General features: G+C 39.0%; 1 protein-coding gene across 3 annotated transcripts in view; it reads left to right on the top strand.

Annotated features, from left to right (window-relative positions):
* Window positions 1-22,519, top strand: part of slc8a4a (solute carrier family 8 member 4a) — an 85,051-nt gene that overhangs the window by 25,112 nt on the left and 37,420 nt on the right. For all 3 annotated transcript variants that reach the window (XM_067422839.1, XM_067422838.1, XM_067422837.1), the window contains 2 exons: window positions 126-1,500; window positions 2,905-3,419. In XM_067422839.1, coding sequence (XP_067278940.1) covers window positions 184-1,500; window positions 2,905-3,419 — 1,832 coding nt within the window. In that variant the 5' untranslated portion in view covers window positions 126-183. The remainder of the gene's footprint in view (window positions 1-125; window positions 1,501-2,904; window positions 3,420-22,519) is intronic.

Below are 22,519 nucleotides of genomic sequence, written 5' to 3'. Positions count from 1 at the left end.
GTTTCAGGTGATGCTTGAATCATTTAAGCTTTTTGTAAAATGATATATTAGGATACACTTTGTCCTTTTTTTTAAATGATCACTCTCACTGAAAGTGAATATTCTGTTTCTTTTTTGTGTTTCAGAGGTTTATTGATCATCAACTCTGTGACCGGTGGACACAGTTACCACTACACTGCCACCATGCTTCATTTGCACCTTTCGTCAACCCCTTTCTCCTTCAGTCCTTGCCTTTCCTCTCTCCTCCTCCTGATCTTCCTCTCTGGCTTCACTCATCTCTCTCAGGCCAGTGGCGACCCATCCCACAGCGTCCCAGGAAACTGTTCAGGGGAGGACAGCTGCTCTGAGGGTGTCGTCCTGCCAGTGTGGAACCCCCAGAACCCCTCTGTGGGGGACAAGGTGGCACGTGCCATTGTCTACTTTGTGGCCCTCATCTACATGTTCTTAGGCATGTCCATCATCGCAGACCGGTTCATGTCATCCATCGAGGTGATTACGTCTCAAGAGAAAGAGATAACAATCAAGAAACCCAACGGCGAGACCACCACAGCAACCGTGCGAATCTGGAACGAGACCGTGTCCAACTTGACCCTCATGGCTTTGGGATCGTCTGCCCCCGAGATCCTGTTATCCGTGATTGAGGTCTGCGGACACAAGTTTGAGGCTGGTAACCTGGGCCCGAGCACAATTGTGGGCAGCGCTGCCTTCAACATGTTCATCATCATCGCCATCTGTGTTTACGTGGTCCCAGATGGTGAGGTGCGAAAAATCAAGCACTTGAGGGTTTTCTTTGTGACGGCAGCCTGGAGCGTGTTCGCCTACATTTGGCTGTACATGATCCTTTCTGTCTTTTCTCCCGGTGTGGTAGAAGTCTGGGAGGCCGTCCTTACGTTTCTCTTCTTTCCGATCTGTGTGGTTCAGGCCTGGATCGCCGACCGTCGCTTGCTCTTTTACAAATACGTCCACAAGCGCTACCGTGCTGACAAGAACCGTGGCATCATCATTGAGACGGAGGGTGACGGCATGTTCAGCAAGATGGATATGGAGATGGATGGCCAAGGCGCCAATTCCCATCACAAAGAGTCACTTGATGGCATGCTGGCTGGTGTGGAGGAAGGGGGTGGTGGAGGGGAGGAAGAGGAGGCCAGGAGGGAGATGGCTCGTACGCTGAAGGACCTCAAGCAGAGACACCCAGAGAAGGACATGGAGCAGCTGATCGAGATGGCAAACTATCAAGTGCTGGTGCAACAGCAGAAGAGTCGAGCTTTCTATCGCATCCAGGCCACTCGCATGATGATCGGAGCAGGCAACATCCTGAAAAAGCATGCTGCAGACCAGGCCAGGAAGGTGGTGAGCTGCCATGAGTCTAACGCCCAGGAAGAAGACCCTCACACCATCTACCTGGAGTTTGAGCCCTCCCATTATCAATGCTTTGAGAACTGCGGCTCCTTAAAGCTCTCTGTGACCCGGCATGGTGGTGACAGTGGCTGTACTGTTAAGGTAATGATTCCACCGTCTATACACATGTAACAGTACTGTGATTACATTGCTGTGGTTGTACTTTAATTATATGGATGTGATATAATTTTAAGGCCAGACACCTACATGAGTCCCAGCAGCGAGGATGTACTCTCAGAGCTATTTTAAATAATTACAGCACTTAGGAGACAAGCAATTTAATGACACTATTTTAACAGACTTCAGATTAGCTTATTTTGTTATATAAACCTTTCAACTGTCAAGGTTAAGTTATATTCAATTATTTTGAGATAAGAGGTCAAAATATATTATAATATGAATAACACATAAAAATGATAAACACTAAATAATTATTATGTTATTATTTTGTTATTTTACTACTAATAAAAATATTTGTATTATTATTATTATTATTATAAAGTATGAATAATTACACATCATAATTATAAAAAATGATATTATGTTCTTATTAACATGTGATATAGTTAATAATAATAATTATATTAGTCATTTATTATTATTATTTATAATAATTGACAAAATATACAGTACAGTATGTTTTATTTTCACCAAGATAACTAGTTTTAAGCCAGTTATTTATATATTGTAGTGTGTCAGTAGAAAATATCTTTACATATTACAAATATTTACAATTCCAAACATTCCATGTATGAAATCCATGTAATAATTGTAAGGAGTCTGACAGTGCTCCACACGGATATTTGATCTCACCGCCATCGAGTCCATCTGGGATTACATGAAGAAAAAGAAAAGAAAAAAAAGCTTGAAGAAACCTACCTCCAAAGCTACCTGAAAAACTAGGTGCAAGTGTACCTATGACAAAAGCTGTTTTAAACACAAAGGTGTCACACCAAATAAATGCTTTGCAGGTAGGTTTCTTCGAGTCTTAGAGACGTTGTCACAGTTCTTCTGGATTTAGTCTTTCTCAGTTTTTCTGTTTCTTCATGTAATCCCAGATGGACAGATGGATGATGGCGAGATCAGATCTCTGTATGAAGCCCACCGGCAGTTGTCAAACTCCTTGTACAAAATCTCACTGGATTATTGCAATAAATGGCAAAAGGAATATTTGGAAATATAAACTGATATTTCCTACTAAGACACTTCAGCAAAAGACATACATAACTTGATTAAAACTTGATTATTTGTGTGAAAATACTAACATCTCTAAAACTTTTGCACAGTACTGTCTGTGTATTATGTTATTATTATGTGTTATGATATTTTTTATTATTGTTGTTATCTGTGGAATTTAATGATCCAATTTAATCATAAATCCTCTCCAAAAAGTTACATGATAACATTGTTGTTGTTTTTCCATACACCTACTGTAACTTCTGAAACTAAAAATATAGCTTTGCTTCCTCAGCACTTTAGCTGTATGACAACTGTCCCTATATCTAGGTTGACTATCGCACAGAGGATGGCACTGCTAACGCAGGATCAGACTATGAATTCGCCGAGGGCACTCTGGTCTTTAAACCGGGTGAGACAGTGAAGGAGCTGACAGTCGGCGTGATTGACGATGACATATTCGAGGAAGATGAGCATTTCTACGTACATCTCAGCAACCCTCGAGTTGTCCACCGTGCCGAGGTCTCCATCCTCGACCCTAATGCGGTGTCTCCAGGCAACAGCATTATAGGGTCCAGCCACGTTCCTCCCAAAGCTGCCTTGGGTAACGCGCACACTGCCACGGTGACCATTTACGATGATGACCATGCGGGTATCTTTACGTTCGAGAGCAATGCCACACGAGTGAGTGAAAGCGTGGGCATCATGCAGGTGAAGGTTCACAGAACATCTGGAGCGAGGGGGAAGGTGGCAGTACCGTACCACACTACAGAGGGGACCGCCAAAGCTGGAGAAGACTATGAAGAGGTGGCTGGAAAACTGGAGTTCCTCAATGATGAGACCATGTAAGTTCAATTTTTCTTAGGGCTTACGACCCTGAATATGTTTTACTAATAATGTATCAAATGTGCACAGGAGGATTTCAAGGAGACAAGATGCTCTCTGTCTCTGCCAACTCTAATTGAAACAGATGTTTGCAGAGAGCATATGTTTGTGTCCTCGAATAGGCAAGACTTAATCAAGCCAGCCTTGTCATTAAAAGTTTAGCTCATGGCCGCATCAAAATTTACATACTTTTACTCACTAGAGATAATAAAGTACATACTCTTAAGTATTCATAAGACAGTATGTTAGATCGGGGACAAGCTACTACATCTTAAAATTGTGTATTGGCATACAATATTGAAATACAGGTAATAATAGATTGATTAATGATCCATAATATTACATGGATAAAATGTTTGATGGTCGATTAAGCAAGGTCATCATTAGAGGGCGTAGTTTTGAGGTGTGTGCTACTCATGCGCAAAACACGTGCAGCAGACACACAAGGGAAAATGAAGCGAGCATGCACTAGTTACGTATTCTAAATGTATTCATATCTTCAAGCCATGCAATGATTTAGGTAGGCTAACCTTAATTTAGAAACATAATTTTGTCATTTAAATTTTTTTTTGTCACAATACAAGTACACAGAATAAACAAGTAATCAGATCCTGCTGGATGAGTGATATTCTTCTAGTGCTGTCTGAGCTGTGCACTCCTATTCTTTGACGCATGGTAAATCAAGACCTGTCAATCTGAAACCAATCCAAAAAACCAATCCAAGCACGCTCCAGCTTTCAAACAGTGTCTACACATCATACATACCTCTGTATCCCACCACCTAACCAGAGATCCAGGCTGTGTCTGATATCGCATGCTTGCTTAAGTAGGTACTTAGTTTGAATAATTAATTACTTCACGACTGCTAAAATGTATGAGTGTGAATATAATATGGACGTACTACATTAGTCAATTTGTCATTATCACGTGACCCACCAGCATCATTTATGTTGCTTCTCTGCCATTCACAAATTTCTTTCCCGTGGCCTCATGGGATAGTAAATTGTCCATCCTAGCCTACGTTTTGTCTACTCATTTATGAGTAATGTGAATTCAGACATTCTTATTTTGTCACATACTGTTTCGCCTACTATATAGTAGGCAAGTATGCGATTTCGGACACAGACCCAGTTTTCAAATGACATTGGAAGACACTGCATTATCATCACTTCACGATCAGATCCCATTATGGATTCCCATAAGTCCTATAGCTTTAGCCAAGTAGTACTGTATGTCGTGTCACTCCTTGATCTATACGTATTGTCTCATATTGTGTTTGGGCTCAATTGAGACCATCTGCTCTAAATAAACATAAAACAAATATGTTTGGTATAGTTGAGACCTTTCAACGATACAGTACAGATCACATTTTCATGTAAAGAAGTTTTTTTTTCCTTCATAAAGCGTTATCTATTGTGAAGGGTCATTTTAATATGGGTTGTTGTAGCACTGTGCTGGAATTTATTTTCAATAAAGCGCTTGTCTATTGCTGAGTATAGCTAGAACCTCTTCAGCTTCAGATCCTTTCCTTCTAAATTGGTTATATCTCTTAAGCCTTAGTGAATGTTTTGTGAGCAGTAGGATAATCTTTCTCAGTTTTGTTTAGAGGGCCAAAAGTTATATAGTGAAAGGTGTACTTTTATATGAATTATTAATTAATGAATTAATATTTTATATGAATTATTAAAATATTAAAATCTGTAGTCTGTATTATTTTTTAAACATTTGTAAAGAAATACTTATACAACTATAAATGTTGTGATTTTGTTTTAATATATGTAAATTATATTACATATTATATTAACATTTAATATTATAATAATGTAAATATACAAAAATATATGAATAGTGGTGGCTTGTTCAAAATGCAAGCTTAAATGTGCTGCATGTCATATTTTTGACTGTACTAAAGCACAAAAATATAATGTTTGCAGAGATTTAGTAAACTTCACATACTCTTTTCTCTGAATAACAATGCAACAGCCAGTGATTTTACTTTAAAATGTGATGTTTTTGTTTTGGTCTGTGTGATCCCGCCCACCTACCAGTTTACCCAATAGTATTTCGGCACCATGGGTTGCCAGTTGGCATTAAAAAAAACAGAGAGTAAGCATGAAAGCCAGCAAACGAAATGGGTCAGAGATCACAGATTCTACCTGACCCTAAAAAACCTCTGTGTCCAGAGGCATATTAAAACCCATCAACTAACAGTGTAAGGCTCGCCACCTTTCATTGTCAGTATACGCTCGTTATTGTTGCACATTCTTAAACTGGCAACCAGCATGAGCGCTGCGTCCTATAGGATGTGGAGGGGGCAGGAGAAACAACCCTCTCCAATATTTTGAATTTGGACTGCATAACCCACTTTAACCACTAGTTGTCAATGTTATACATAGTGCACCTCTAATGGTGTTTTATCAACACAGAAACCATGTAAGCATCAAATGAAACTGGAACATGAATTTACATTAAAAACCCAAACTCTGGGGCTCCTCATTTCAAGTCCATCACAATGACAAACGCAAATAAGGGTGCAGACAATATCTTAAGATTTGTATTTATAGAGTGCATGTGCATGCGTGTTTGAATGTTTTCACCATTGTTAGTAAGATGTACCCTGTTGACATGGTATGATCACAGTTTGCATGGATTACAGGCTCCAACACTATAAAAGGAACATGGCATAGATAAGAGCAAGGCAGAAAGAAATCTATAAGCCTCACATGAAAACAGATGAACAAGGGATAAGGTTGAAGAGATGTGTGAAGTCTGGAAGAAAGCCAGAGAGGAAGATATGGAGAACGATAGAGCTGCTGAATTTTCTCTCAATCCTGAAAATCGATTCTGACCTGCACATCAAGCACACTGCGCTACTGCAGATCTGAGGTGAGCGGGTCAACTGTAGAAAAGAACATGCTGGCAGCAGAGAGAGGGAGGCAGTTGTTGTGAACCGCTTGTCAGGTTGTAGATAAACAACTTAAATAGACGTTGGGGTGAATGGGGCATTGTGAGTCATGGATGGACTGCGTTGACATGAGACAAAAGCGTATGCATTCCAAGATGGAGAACTTCAAAATATAAGTGGCATGCCAAACTGACATAGTCAAAGAATGCCCCTTACAAAAAAATTGTACAACAGGATAGTGGTGGTATATTTAGTGTGAAAGGGAACTGGATTCCTTTCAAAAAAAAATTGCGAACTAAGGATACCTTTTTTTCTCTCTTGGAATAAACAAGAAACTCACATTTCAAAGATAGAAATAACATTTCAAAGATACAAATAATTAGAGATCCTTAGATCCATAATATGCTGATTTGGTCATGATCATCATTATTATTAGTTGAACTACTTACTTAGTTTACCATTAAATCAAATGTCTTTGCTGTAGTATTTCAATACATCCTTGATTAATTAAAGTATCAATTTCTTTAAAAAAAAACAATGTATACAGAAATATATAAAATAAATATTCCCAAAATATTAGTATCTTTCCACTCTTGTCACAAAAACATGTTGCAATTTTAGTACTCACCATTTACATTAGCTGAAAGAGTAATTGAAAGATCGTTATAATAATTAGTATGGGTGCACTGAAGGGTTAGTTCACCCAAAAATAAAAATTCTGTCACCCTCATGTCATTCGACACCCGCAAGACCTCCGTTCATCTTTGGAACACAAATTAAGATATTTTTGTAAATCCGATGGCTTAGAAAGGCCTTCATTGACACCAATGTCATTTCCTCTCTCAAGACCCATAAAAGGCACTAAAGACGTTGTTAAAATGTATCTCAATACAGTGGCTCTACAATCACTTTATGAAGCTACGAGAATAGTTTTTGCGTGCAAAAAAACAACTAAATAACGACTTAGTATATAGTGTTGGGCCTATTTGAAAACAAAGTTTCGAACCATTATGGATCAGTGTAATGATTCATGATTCGGATCGCCAATGTCACGTGATTTCAGCAGTTTGGCAGTTTGACACGCGATCCCAATCCTAAATCGATACACTGATTCATAACGGTTCGAAACTTTGTTTTGAAATCAGCCCATCACTATAAGTTGTTATTTAGTTTTTTTGCACACAAAAACTATTCTCGTCACTATTCCTGAATAGCTCACATTTATGCCAAGCACTTGCTTCATTCTACTGCTGATTAATTATGACTATTTTATGTAAACTTGTCACATTTTGACCAGGAAAGTTTTAATGGCATATCTTACATCTGTATAATGTATAAAAGAGGGGTATTTCATGTTAGAACCCGGAAGACTAATTCAACTGGTTTGTTCAAGATTTTCCTATGGGGTTTTATAATGGTTTTTTTTGATTTATGTTTAAAATAAAGCCTGTGGTAAACATTGACTACACTTTGACTGTAATGTTGTATCCCAGGGGCATCTGGTTATCTGATTCTGCTAATTAGAGAATAATAGTCTGCTTTAAGTGTCATTACAATGTAATTATTTTCCATAAATGGGATAAATTGGCTTGAATGGCTATAGAATGGCAACCAAATGCATCAAAACCAAGAATCATTACGCCCAGTTTCCAATTTTACTGCTGCTCTGCTTGTTAAGAGTGCCAGTAATGTTTTCCAGGCCATTTTGAAAAGTCTTTTTTACTGCAAAAATGTAAATTCAAATGTCAACATTTCACAGCTCTTTTTGTTTTGTTCACTGAAAACCAAAGAAATGCATGTGTTGATGCCAAAAAATCTTAACTCTTTTAAGAAAGAAGGTTTGCCTTATTCTATACTTTTTGGCCAAATCTGAATATTAGATTGGTATTTTATCATGTTTTAATTTGCATGCTAAATTATGTTTTTTTTTTTTTTTTGGGCTTATCTCGCCAAATGCACAAAGTGAGTCAGGACTGCGCTGGTGCTCCCTCCAAAACAATCTGTGCATGACGCACCTGAATCATCTGGTTTGTAAGATTGGACTGGGAACAATATGACATGATGGAAGTGGGGCACAATGAATGAGAAATGAGAGAAGGGATAGATAGAAACTTTGATCCAAGTTATTAGTTGGAAAGTGAGAGCAGCAAAATGAAGAGAGGCATAATTATGTGCAAGGCATCATGGGATAGACAGAATTAAACCATGATGCGATGATAAAGCACAAACGATAATTCACAGAGGAGAAGAGAGAGAAAGAATGAGAAAGAGAAGAGGTGAGAGGCAGGTGCGCGGGCGGAAGGGAAGGTAGAACGAGGGAGGCATGAAGAGATAAGGGTGATTTGAACAGTTCACTCATACTGTTCAGTGTGTTGGACAACTAGAGAGGGTTACAGAAGTCAAGCACCATGTGGGAGTGTGTGTGTGTGTGTGTGTGTGTGTGTGTGTGTGTGTGTGTGTGTGTGTGTGTGTGTGTGTGTGTGTGTGTGTGTGTGTGTGTGTGTGTGTTTCCGTGCGTGCGTGCGTGCGTGTGCGTATGTTTACATGAAATGTGTCATACTAAAAGTGTTGTCTATCATGGAAAGATCTGACCTGTGTGAGTGTATGTTGATTCTGAAGAGGGTGTGTGAGTATTTTTGGAGGTGGGTGAATGACCGTGTACTGCATACGAACTTTGGCAACCAGAGTTGGGAAATGAGAACGGATTTTCATGAAAACTAGGGAGGGAAAATTCACACTGATACTGATCATTATTAATTATATTGTATATATGTCACCCAAAGTTTCACTTAACCTTGATTCAACCTATCAATTTTACCATGTATACTATATTGCCAAAAGTACTGGGACACCCCTCCAAATCATTGAATACAGGTGTTCCAATCACTTCCATAGCCTGTTTAAAACTAAGCACCTAGGCATGTAGACGCTTCTACAAACATTTGTGAAAGAATGGGTCACTCTCAGGAGCTCAGTGAATTCAAGCGTGGTACTGTGATAGGTTGCCACCTGTGCAATAAATCCATTCGTGAAATGTCCTCACTACTCAATATTTCATGGTCTACAGTTACTAGTATTATAACAAAGTTGAAGCAATTGGGATCAGCAGCAACTCAGCCACAAAGTGGTAGGCCAGGTAAAATCACAGAGAGGTGTCAGTGCATGCTGAGACGCACAGTGCACAGAAGTCACCAACTTTGTTCAGAGTCAATAGCTAGAGATCTCAAAACTTCATGTGGTCTTCAGATTATTTCAAGAATAGTGCGTAGAGAGCTTCATTGAATGTTTTTCCATGGCCAAGCAGCTTCATCCAACCTTACATCATCAAGTTAATGCAAAGCGTTGGATGCAGTGGTGTAAAGCATGACTGTACTCTAGAGCAGTGGAGACATGTTCTCTGGAGTGACGAATCACACTTCTCTGTCTGACAATCCGATGGACGAGTCTGGGTTTGACGATTGCAGGGAGAAAAGTACTTTCCTGACGGCATTGTGCCAAGTGTAAAGTTTGGTGGAGTGATTATGGTGTGTTTTTTTTAAAAGGGGTTGGGTTTAGCCCCCCCCCCCCTTCTTCTTTTTTACAGTAAAATTAACTCATAATGCTTCAGCATACCAAGACATTTTGGGCCATTTAAGGCCCTTAACTTTGTGGGAACAGTTTGGGGAGGGCCCCTTCCCATTCAAACATGACTGTGCACCAATTTACAAAGCAAGGCTCATAAAGACATGGATGAGCGAGTTTGGTGTGGAGGAACTTGACAGGCCTGCAAAGAGTCCTGACCTCATTCAACTACAGTGCCTGACTTCACAAATGTACTTCTCGCAAAATTGAAAAAAGATTCCCATAAACACACTCCTAAACCTTGTTGAAAGCCTTCCCAGAAGAGTTGAAGCTGTTATAGCTGCAAAAAGTGGGCAACTCCATATTAAACCCTATGGATGAAGAATGGGATTTCATTAAAGTTCATGTGCATGTAAAGGTAGATGTCCTTAAACTTTTGGCAATATATTGTATGTGGAACGGTAACCAACAGCATTTAAAAAAAATATTTAAATGTTTTTTTAGAATTGAAAAACATTATTCTTTATACTGCAAAATGTGTATACTTATTTACACAATCATGTGAACAGAACATCAGCAAATAGACTGATGTAGGGCAAATGTAAGTCATCACAGTAATGGTTCATTTCGAATGAGACATAACCATAAAATGATTCACAGCTGAAAGATTCATTGGCTGAATCTTATTCAAAATAGCCAACTCACAGTTCAGGGCTGTTTCTTGAATCTTTTAGCCTTCCTAGAGTTTAAAGTTGACATGGAATAGAAATTCAGCATGCCTGTTGTCTAAGTGCATCTTATAGTTGACATGAATTGGAAATTCACTCCATCAATGTCCCAAATGCATCTTATTGTGAATAATTCATCCATGCATATGTTTCATAATATTTAATCCAATGTCATAACTGGATCTTTTGGTGAAATTCTCTCTGGTGACTTATGCCAGAATTCTCCAATCATTTGGTTCACCTAAATCCGGCACTTTTTCACAATAGACCACAAGCTTGTATTCAGATCTGCCTCCATCCAATCAACAACCATAGACAGAACCATGTCACTGCCCTACTTTCTTTTTTTTTGTGGATAATCTATTTTACTTGGATGTACTGAAGAATGGCTCTGTTGCATGTTACATCTCGAATTTAAATTATTGTTGTGCATTTGCAACCATTTTAGTTGCAGTCTGTAACCCCTTTATCATGGCCTATGATGGATGAATGGTCAACATTAAAGTTCTGTACTATTTTGTGTAAATAAATTTAAATTAAATAAAATGCTCAATCATTACTGTAATTTAAGAAACCAGAATCGTTCAGTGGAATCAGAATGAGAGCTGTTAAATTCCTTACAATTGCCATCCCTAGATATGTGTGAGTGTGATCCCTCATGAGAGCATGTTGGAGGTGGTGTGGAATTGTGTATAGTGTGTCTGTGTGGGTGGATGAGTGAATCTGACTCCAGATATGAGTCTCTTCGTTTGTACATATATATTTCGATTGCTTGCGTTCATGCTCAAAGCTTGTTGGCACATGTGTGGGCAAAAAAATGCATGTGAGTCTCTGTTTTAAGGGGCTTTGAATTTCTTCTGTTGCATTTTTGTTCGCTTTGAATCGGTTTATATTTGTGTATGTTTGCACTGGTGTGCATTTGCATGTGCATATGAGAGTGTTTGTCAGTGGATTTCTGCTGACCAGACAGCTGAACCGCCTCTGCCAAACAGCACAACAGAAGCTTAACTCTTATTCCCACTCCAGTCACATTTACAGAGAGCTGACACCTGACAGCAGCAGACCAGGGGATTCTTGGTACATGTCTCTGTGTGTGTGTGTGTGTGTGTGTGTGTGTGTGTGTGTGTGTGTGTGTGTGTGTGTGTGTGTGTGTGTGTGTGTGTGTGTGTGTGTGTGTGTGTGTGTGTGTGTGTGTGTGTGTGTGTGTGTGTGTGTGTGTGTGTGTGTGTGTGTGTGTGTGTGTGTGTGTGTGTGAGGGATTGTAAAGGAGTCTAGCGTTTCAAGCAGCTAATGAGGATCAGTAAGGACTGGGCTGAAATTCAAGAGTGCATTTTGGTGTGCATTCATTCCCATCAGAGAACGATGACATATAGAGAGGAGTTTAAACACTCCCAGAAATCCACCGATGGCAGGATGATCGGTTCGCCCTCTCCCCCGCACCCACTGTGTGTTTATGTGACTGCTTCTGTTATTTTCCTGTTTGTTCTTCTATTCTCATATGAAGATGAGAATCCATGCCAAGGAAAATTGAGTTGAAGCAGTGTGAAGTGGGCTATGAGTGCGCTTATGTAAGCGTTGCTCTCAGAATAAGCAGGAAACATGCACGCAGCAGAGGCTTACATGATGATCTGCATGAGTAAAGAAAAGAGCGAATCGATATGAGCAGGATCTGTCAGCTCTGAGAGTTTGTGGGGTGTGACGAATCGATAGTGACCCAGCCTCCTGACACAAACAATATGCATGCTGAACATTTCCACTTATTTAAAAACTGATTCTGTAATGTATCTTAATCCTAACTGATTGACTGCTAAATCACTTTATGAGGTATATAGATTTTAATGTATTAATTAAAAAAAATAAAAAATAACCTAATAATTTAGAAAATGGTTAAAGACACAGCTTACCTCAAAATGAATATCCTGCCCAACTGTATAGAAAACAAAGATATTTATCTGGATGCCCACGCTGATCTTTTGCATTCAGTGAAAGTGGATAGGGCACCAGGAAAAGGGGTGTCCAGATAGTGGCAAAGAAAAAGAGTTTTATCTGTATTTTGTATAAATATTATTATTAATTTTATTAAAATAAAATAAAAATTTAACTAAGCAAATGTATACTGAACATAAATGCATAAAAATAAGGTGTACTTAAAATGTATTCAAATCGGAAAATAGAAATACACAGATTATATGTATATGTATTTAAAATGCTTCTATCAGTTTTAAAGGATTAGTTCACTTCAAAATGAAAATGTCCTGATATTTTACTCAGCCCCATCTCATCCAAGATGTTTGTGTCTTTCTTTTTTCAATCTAAAAGAAATAGTTTTTGAGGAAAACATTCCAGGATTTTTCTCCACATAATGCACTTCAATGACAAACAATGAGTTGAAGGTCCAAATCAATGCAGTTTCAAAGGGCTTCGAATGCCTTCAAAGGGCTCTGTGCGATCCTAGACGAGGAATAGGGTCTTATCTACTGAAATGATAGGTCATTTTCATAGGCCGTAATCACATCTAAAAGGTCATGCTAGACGTAGGCAAACGTACCGCTCCTGTGTTTAGAAAGTGCATGCAAAGCGCAAAGACTTATACAAACATCCTTTAGCAAAAAAAGGTAAAACAACGATGTTGGATGATTTGGAAGTTGAAGATGGAGTTTTTTGTTGTTGTTTTTTTTTTTTTTTGTAAAGGGCATTTGTATTAGTCTTCGCACATTCGTTTGCGGCGGAACTTCCGCCTACGTCTAACCTGACCTTTCCGACGTGATTACGTAATCTGTGGCACGTCGCAGAGCAATGCATGATGTGCAATTTAGATTTAAAAGTATATGAATGTTTACTCTTTCAAAGCATTTATATTTTTTAGTATTTAAAATGCTACATAAGACCCTATTCCTCATCTGGGATTGCACAGAGCCCTTTGAAGCCATCCGAAGCCCTTTGAAACTTGCATTGATTTGGACCTTCAACCTGTTGGTTGCCATAGAAATCCAGTCTGTGAAGAAAAATCGTGGTATGTTTCCCTCAAAAAACTTAAATTCTGTTCTGAATTAAAAAAGACCTTCTTGGATGAGATGGGGGTAAAATGGAAGTAAATTATCAGGGAATTTTCATTTTGAAGTGAACTAATCCTTTAATGACAAAATAAAGGCATGCATGGACCAGTTTATTTGTAGTGCCCTGACAACATAGTCAGATAAATACTTATGTAAAAAATGTTGAGCTGCAAACGATAACTTCACACTCATTTGAAAGGGACCTATAACATCCTGACATGAAATTCATCTAAAGTTAAATGGTCTCATGAATGTGGCTGTTGTTGTGTGCGGTCATATTGGCACTGGCTGGCTGCAGTTAATAGTGTCCACCACACACAGTTGTCATTAAGCCACCATAAAGGTGGTGGAAACAGGATGTGAGCCCTTCATCACTGGCTGCAGCTATATTTATTGTAGTAGTTGTTTTTGTTGTTGAAAGAATCCTGAAAAAATGTATCCTGGTTTTCATAAGAAATGTAATCAACAGATGAACAATAGCAGTGTTTCCAACAGTAAAATATAAATAAGCTAGCCGAATTTTGCGCCGCACATTACATTTGAAATCAAGAAATTTAGTCTAAACTTGATCTGTTGTGGAGCAACTATGCCCAAACAGGAGCTGTTTGGACTAATGAAATTGTCAGGGCAGGCTTTATATGATGATGGACAGAAGATCATCAGTAACGTAAGCAATTCACGTTCCCCAAAGAGCGCTTGGGTAGCCTGAAAAGTCAGACCCACATCAAGATGTTTGGTCTGGAAACTCACTATTGGCAGGGCTCAATCCGAGGGGTGGATAAACAGTTGTCTTTCAAACTCCCTCTGCACGCAATAGGATAGCGCTACACCAACCAGAGCAACGAAGGTGAAACAGAGCTTGTTGATAGATTAAACATTCGCCATATTCGGTTGGCAAAACCCTGAACACATCTTCCCTTTTTAAGAATGACTTCAGTGGCTTTCTTTGTTTTCTTCTCAGAGAAAAGCTTAACTCCAAGTCTTCCAGAGTCGTGGTCAAAGCTGATTCGAAAGACCGCCATTTGCCAGTTTCTGTGTTTACTAGAAGCACGCAAACGCAACTCTGCCGTCGTCATTATGGCCCCGCCCACCGACTTTATACACGATGTGATTGGCCCGGCAAGAGTTTGGAGATTACAGCTCAGAAGTGTATTGAGAGTTGCTAGACGACACTCGCGGGCAGATTAGATTTGCTGCCGCTAGGGTGCGTCTAGATTTCTAGGCTAGAGCTTGGGTTGACTTTATTCTAATTCTAAATGGAGAAATTGTTCGTATATGCATTAGCCTTTACTATTTCTCTCAAAAATGTTGATCGTGCTGGTAAGTACTCTGTGTATCCTTAAATTATTTTACAACACCGGCAAATATCGTTTACACTCATCTTCCTCTTCTACTTCTTCCAGCGTGCATGCAGGTTCTGTCGACAACTATGCGTCGCTTCGTTGCTCTGATTGGTTGTAGTTCTATCCAATTGAGGTCTTTCCTGGTTCGGTTGAAACACGCCCCATAATCACAGCCCAATGGAGCAGTATCGGACTCATATTCTGACTAGAATTGAGTATGACCACGTCAGGCTATAAATAAGCAGTTATTTCATTATATTTTAAAATGTGTGTAATTAACTTTTGCCAATCTACAGTATTTTTTCATCCAAATGTAATGTGAACATAAACAAAAGTCAGCGGAGGTTAAAATAGGCCTAGGCTATTCTCCTAATGACAACCTAAATGACAAATGAGATAAATTAAAGTATAATAATAATGCATTTGCAAAACACTTCAATGTTGCTTCTATTGTGTTTATCTTTTTATTCTTCTTAGTACTTAATTTACATTTTACTTAAATTAAATTACCAGCATTCTTTCACGCGGGTTCATTTTAGCAACTGTCGCTATAGAAACGGATAATCCCCAGTTCGAGGACAACAGCTCCAAATACGTCACCGGTTACACAGTTTTGAACATGTTGCATTCATACTGAAAACATGCATGCATGCTCACATGCAAGAACATGCATTAGAGTATTCATACGAACAGACATGTTTGTGGTTTAATAATTGTTCATTTATGTTGCCGTAGGATGAAGCATGCAAGCTTTTTCTCTGACAGCTCAACTGGAGACAAAGCATCTTCGTGTCACTTTTTTTCCTAACATGGGGAAATAGAGATTAAATGGAGCAAATCTTTTCTCCAGATAATGACAGCACTGATTAGCATTTTGCGTCTTGTTTTCTTGTTGAAAAACAAGTTCTTGTATCACTTCATCAACCTCACTTCTCTTCATAAACACACATACAAATTGTTGAACACAGAAGCCCTGCCAAGCTCATAATGTTTGAATGTCTCTGCTAATGCTGCCACCATAAGCTATGGCTTTAAATTCACTCTAATTCAGAAAGCCTTCAGGCGCAGCGATTCACCATCAGATTAGTGCATCTACATGAAATTATACCCCTTTAATCCTTTAATGTCTTGTTATTCACCTTCAATTTCTTACTTAAAATATTTAATATGCAATCAGAGACCGGATTTTTAAATGGAAACTAGCCATCAGCACAGGGCAGCCAATAGGATGAACAGTTATTCCAAGTCTTCTTTGGCTTTGTTGGTCCGAAGAAGGCATATTTGAGGAGTGTGCAAAGTATAAAAAATGTTAGCATCAAAGTATAGCATAAAAATGAATTTACAATATTTCTGAGCGATAAATATTAGCGGAACCAATTCCAGTACTTTCACTAGATCCCTATTTCAGCTCATCTTAAAGAGTCACGCTAAGCATTTTCCTCCGGTTATTCACCCCCACCCCTTACTTTCATGCTATCCATAGCACATTTTCATCCATCCATCTCCATGGGTATCAGAAAGTGATGGAGAGAGAGTTGTTTAATTTCACACTGCCTGCACAAATACACCCGGATATAACAAAGCAGGAAGCAGATCAATGCAAATGGAGGGCCGAGGTTAATGAATGAATGAATGTTTGAGAATGAATGAATGACTTTCTTTTTCTTTCTTTCTTTCTTTCTTTCTTTCTTTCTTTCTTTCTTTCTTTCTTTCTTTCTTTCTTTCTTTCTTTCTTTCTTTCTTTCTTTCTTAAAAAAAAACCTCTTACTGAACCTAAACTTTTGAACAATGTTCAAAACCACAACTGTGAGGATGTCACTAAATTGCCGGTGCATTGTCTGATTAATTTGTTAACATCATTAATGTGGCTTAAAATGCAATCAATAACTACTTTCTCTTCTGTGCCACCTCTGCAACCCAAAGATGAATTGTATTATTAGTTAATGATTAGATTTGTAACAGTGCTATAGTGCCTTATTATTATTATTTTATTTATTGATTATAGGATATTTCTCAGACAGTATATGGATCTTTTATATGATTTTGGGGAGTGCTTGTCTGGTGTTGTCTCGATCTCGCCCTGTCTTGGTCTCAACACACACTGGTCTTCTTGGTCTCGACTTGTTCTCGGTTTAGGTGGTCGTGACTAAAACGCTAGTATCTACTGTAGTTATTTTTGTTTGTTTGTAAAAGGCCAAAAATAAAAAGAAAGATTCTGATTTCTATGATAGTTTTTGTGTGTGTGACCATAAGATGACACTGGTAGGGAAGAGCAGCTTGCACAGAACGACTTGCAACTCGCCATAACTCGACAGTTTTCCTGTGAAAAGAAAGAGAGAGCTAGTGATCAAAGAAGTGAGATCCAGTGATTAAGCCCAACTGCTCTTGTGTCCCCTCAAAAGCCTGCATTAGCGCCCCACACATATGGAGCCTCTTCCTTCACCTCTCCGGAAACATTCTCATTCTGTTCACACCCGAGAGTCCATGATGTTCTGGACGTTTGCTGACATCTGTTTAATTTGAGGACTGTTTATCTGCAATTATGTGTCTCTGCGAACAAAGCACTTTGATTGGCTCGATGGATTACAGTATATGATGGGGATACCTTGTAGCGGGAAAGAACTAAATTTAAGTAATGACCGCACTCCAGCTGGCAATGACAGTGATGCCATCATGCCTGCCTTCGAATCTTTCTTCCCCTCCTCCCTTTCTCTGCCATCCCCCTCCTATCTCCATCACTCATTCCCACCTCCCAGCTCTGAATTATGAATTAACAGCACTGCACAATAATGATATCCTTGCCAGTACTTTGAAGATGGGGGCAGAACAATGCAGCGGGAGCTTAGTTTCTATTTTAATTTATCAGGGGCATGGCGTAAGTGTTTCAGATTTAACGTTATGATCCTTCTGTTTTCATCTTTCTATTTTTTGAAATGAAGATAATCGTACAGCTTACCTCAATTGGCCTATTACTTTAGAGTCTTATTTTAGATTTGAAGCAGAGCAATTTTCCCAGACATAAATATAATTTGATTTTGCGGTGCTTTGAAGCACCATTATCTTATGAAATCAAGCTTACACAGCTGAAGCAAGTTCATTCTTTTAATAGGAAAGTTTAACGTTTATTTAAAAATTTTAAAATACTTATTTTTTACATAATTATTCATAACCATCCATTTTACCGAAGCAGTGTTTAAAGAAAAACATTTTAGTGGAAAAATATTGATAATTCTCATTTTGGTCGCATGGTCTAGCTGCAAATATGCAAATATTTTAGCATGTGAAGCTCAGATCAGATATAGTGCATATTATGCACATGATTGAAACGCCATGCATCTTCTGTATACTCTCCATTAGAAATGAATGAATTCCAGTCTGACATGCATTCTAGTATTACTGACATGAATTATAGAGTGTCCTGAATGTATGTGTGTGTTTTCATGTTTTTCTATTCCGCTGGAGACTTCAACCTGAATGCACACAGACTCATGGTGACTCGTACAGAATTAGTCAGTACAGAATTAGTTTTTTCCCCCCGAAATTATAAATTCTGTGATGGGTAGGTTGGGTTAGTCTGTGTATAGGGGACAGAATAGTATAAAAACAATTATGTCTGTGGAGAGTACCCACAAAGATAGTGAACCAGACGTGGGTGGGTGGGGTGGAGGGGGTTCCTGTGATGGGTAGAGGCAGGGGCAGTGTAGGGGATAGAAAATACTGTTTGTCCAGTATAAAATCCATCACACCTATGGGAAGTCCCCATAAAACATGGAAACACTACGTGTGTGTGTGTGTGTGTGTGTGTGTGTGTGTGTGTGTGTGTGTGTGTGTGTGTGTGTGTGTGTGTGTGTGTGTGTGTGTGTGTGTGTGTGTGTGTGTGTGTGTGTGTGTCTGTGTGTGTGTGTGTGTGTGTGTGTGTGTCTGTGTGTGTGTGTGTGTGTCTGTGTGTCATGGGGACTCCTGTTACTGTGGGGAGTTTATAAGCTATAAATCAAACAGAATTAGTTTCTTTTAAATGTTTATGTGGTTTATGAGGACACAAATTTGTATAATTACATGGGTATTACACTAGTATTACACTATAAATGTGGTTTATGAGGACATATCAAATGTCCTCATAATTCAAATAGCCTTAAAAACATAGTAAACTATGTTTTTTTGAGAAAGTAAAAATGCAGAATGTTTCCTGTGATGGGTAGGTTTAGGGGCAGGGGCAGTGTAAGGGGATAGAAAATACAGTTTGTACGGTATAAAAACCATTACGCCTAGAGAGTCCCTGTAAACCACATAGACCAATGTGTGTGTGTGTGTGTGTGTGTGTATTTCCTTATGTAAAAGTGTGATGGTCTGTTCAAGCAGTGCTTCTGGGATGTTGTATATGATTATTTAGCAGCCATCTGACCACTACCTTCATTATCACCATGTGAGTGCGAATGTGGTTATGCTTGTTCTGCTGCTATGAAAACTGATATTTCTATTTCCTTAACTCTAGCAATCTGCGTGTGGAACATAGTGAAATGTTTGGGAGCTAGAAATGGTCCCACTCCTCCAACACACACTTGTCATCCTCTCTCAGTTTATGAGTGTTTCTCCTTTGTCTTCTTACATGTCATTTTTTTGCTCTTCTTTGCCATTTGTCATTGCCAGATTTGTCTCACAGACATTTTTTTATGCCAGGTCTGTGTATCCGGAGCGTTTCTTTATGACTGCATGCATATGAGTGGAAATTTTAAATTAAGAATTTATAAACCGAGCGAACATGCCAGTATCTCTCTCTCTCTCTCTCTCTCTCTCTCTCTCTCTCTCTCTCTCTCTCTCTCTCTCTCTCTCTCTCTCTCCCGTTCTTTTTTTCTTGGCATGATCATATTATGTGTGCGAGCAAAGAGAATGACATTCAACCAAGCTGGAAATGGATTTGTGCTTTTTGTCAGTCAAAGCCAGTGTGTGCGTGTGTGTGTGTGTATGTGTCAGTATGCGGATAGAAATAGACATCCACCCACAGGTCATTAGGGAGAGACAGACTGAACGTGACTACAGGGGGGCATTGGACAGACTGTAACATTTTAAGTGAGACTTTGGAACCGTAGGGCATCTTCTTTCTTACGTACTTCATCTTCCGCTCTTACCACATTTTAACACGTGCTTGTTTTCTGTCTGGGTGTGGCTAAACTGCAGCCGTAAATTACCGTCCCACGCGTTCGCATGTTCGCCCACACCCCCATAGCCCACTCTCGCTTCAAAACACATCCTGACACCCACGCATCTATTTAGTGCACAGCAATGCTTTTTGTGTCAGTGCGTTGGCTGGGCCTCTATGACACCACGTGTCCGTGCCAACGTGTGAAACAGAGTCACACTGTTGTGTATCCTCCACTCTTCAGCACAGTTGTTTATCCAGCATTATTTGTTTTTCCCTGGTGGCAGCCCTCCATGTGCGCATAAACCTGCGGTGCAGAAATTAAACGCGGTGCGGTGTGCTGTGATGCGGTTCACAGAAGCTTGTAATGAGCGACTGGGGACTAGCGTCCGTCTCAGGCCACTGCTGCTGCTTTAAGCTGCAAAGACAGACAGGCACTGACATAAACAAACATTAGACACAAATAAATAATTTAAATGTGTTATTGCCTATAGGGAGCCATGCTGTTATATACACATATGTCTTGTTGAACGCAAGACTATATAGTAGGGATCTAAGAAAATATCGATACACGTGAATATCGCGATATTATGTTTGGCGATACTGTATCGATTCTCAAAAACACTGTATCGATAATTATTTATTTACATCCAAGATTCATGGCTTTGTGTTTGTGGCTTTGTGCACAGAATGTATAACACCCAACCGCTAGATGGCAGTGTTATCTCACAACGTGTAACTGACGCAGAGCCGGAGAAGCGCAAGGTAAAAGTGTGTACATCGCTAGTGTTTGCATTAGCAAACCCAGCTCTCAAGACGATAGAATTATTCTGCTCCTGCAGTATACAGAGCTGAAGTGTGGACTCATTTTGGCTTCAGCTAAAAAGAAGCCACTAAGGAAATCGACAAGAATCATTTTGTTTGCAGAATAGGCCAAGTTAAAATCTAATACTCGGGAAACACATTGAAACTAAGAGCTCGCTTTTCCCCCATCTAGCGGTGAAAAGGTGTATGACCATCCAGTGAATATTAGTATCTCTTCCTCTCAATTCTGATTTCGTTTTAACTCCTACGGTGGCCGATTTAGTCCAAGATTAACATGGCAATCCCCCTCTTCACATTCGACACGGTGCCATCGAGTCTTAAAACGTGAAAGGCGAAGCTTGAATTTACGGGTATGTCCCTCTTTGGCTACTGTACTTTCAAGATGGAGGGACAACATGGCGACCGGCATTCGAACACCTCACCCGTATGTATTTTCAATGGCATTTAGTATTTTATTACTTGAAAGAAGTAAATATACATTAATGAGCACATATATTTTTGAAAGAACTACGTGTTTTTAGCTAAGAATAAACTAAAAAAGTTACACAGTGTAGCTTTAACATCCTGACGTCACCCGTGCTGCTGAGAATCATTTCGATAGAATATACTGCAAGTTTTCCTCTCAGTAACAAAATAAACACATGCCAAAACTGACAGAGGTGGCAGCAGAATGAAAGATCATAGCGATGTGGATATGGATGCACCAGCTCAGCAGTTCAGTACTTGAAATAGCACTTTATACAATAGACTGCTTTATAGAAAATAGCTTAACTGTATTAAATATAAAACAAACAGTCATTCAGTCATGAAATGGACTGCACTTTCTGTTGCTAAATAGCTACTGCTATACTGTGAACCTTTAAAACATACACATAAAGAATCCTGCAGTCACTTTACATTTTACTTTACTCAGATTGCACAAAATAGTGATTAGTGATATAAATTATACTGTATCAATTAAATAAAATACTTAGTCTCGTGTTTTAGGCATATGGTTGTGTTCTTTATTCTTTTAAATGATAAAAAAATTAAAAAAAATTAAAAAAAATATCGCAATATATTGCCTCTCTTACAATATCGCAATATATTACAATATATCGTATCGTAACCTCTGTATCGTGATACATATTGTATCGGCTGATTCTTGGCAATACACAGCCGTACTATATAGCATTCCATCGCATGTTATCTTTATTTCATCGCAGGTTCTTTTGAGCCTTATGGCAGGAACTAGTTCGAAGCTTGTGTTTTTCCAGGGCACTGTGATGCAGGAGACTAGAGCGCAAGAAAGAGATTAAGGCAGATTGATGCCGAAGCCAACGCAGAATAAATATTTTGCGTTACGTGCTGCAGATATTTGCATACAATCCGGCAATAAAGTACAATTCTGTGGTAAAACTGCCCAGTGAAAATAGAGTTTCAGGTGGTTATTTATATAGCTGTCCCCATTTCCAGCATCTAGTGAATCTAGACACTATAATGAGACCTCACTTATGCACAGATGC

Source organism: Pseudorasbora parva, chromosome 18 (assembly GCF_024679245.1).
Source record: "Pseudorasbora parva isolate DD20220531a chromosome 18, ASM2467924v1, whole genome shotgun sequence".
In the NCBI taxonomy this organism is placed as follows: domain Eukaryota; kingdom Metazoa; phylum Chordata; class Actinopteri; order Cypriniformes; family Gobionidae; genus Pseudorasbora; species Pseudorasbora parva.
The sequence above is the reverse complement of the archived record's forward strand: the minus strand, read 5'-3'. Positions and strand labels throughout refer to the sequence as shown.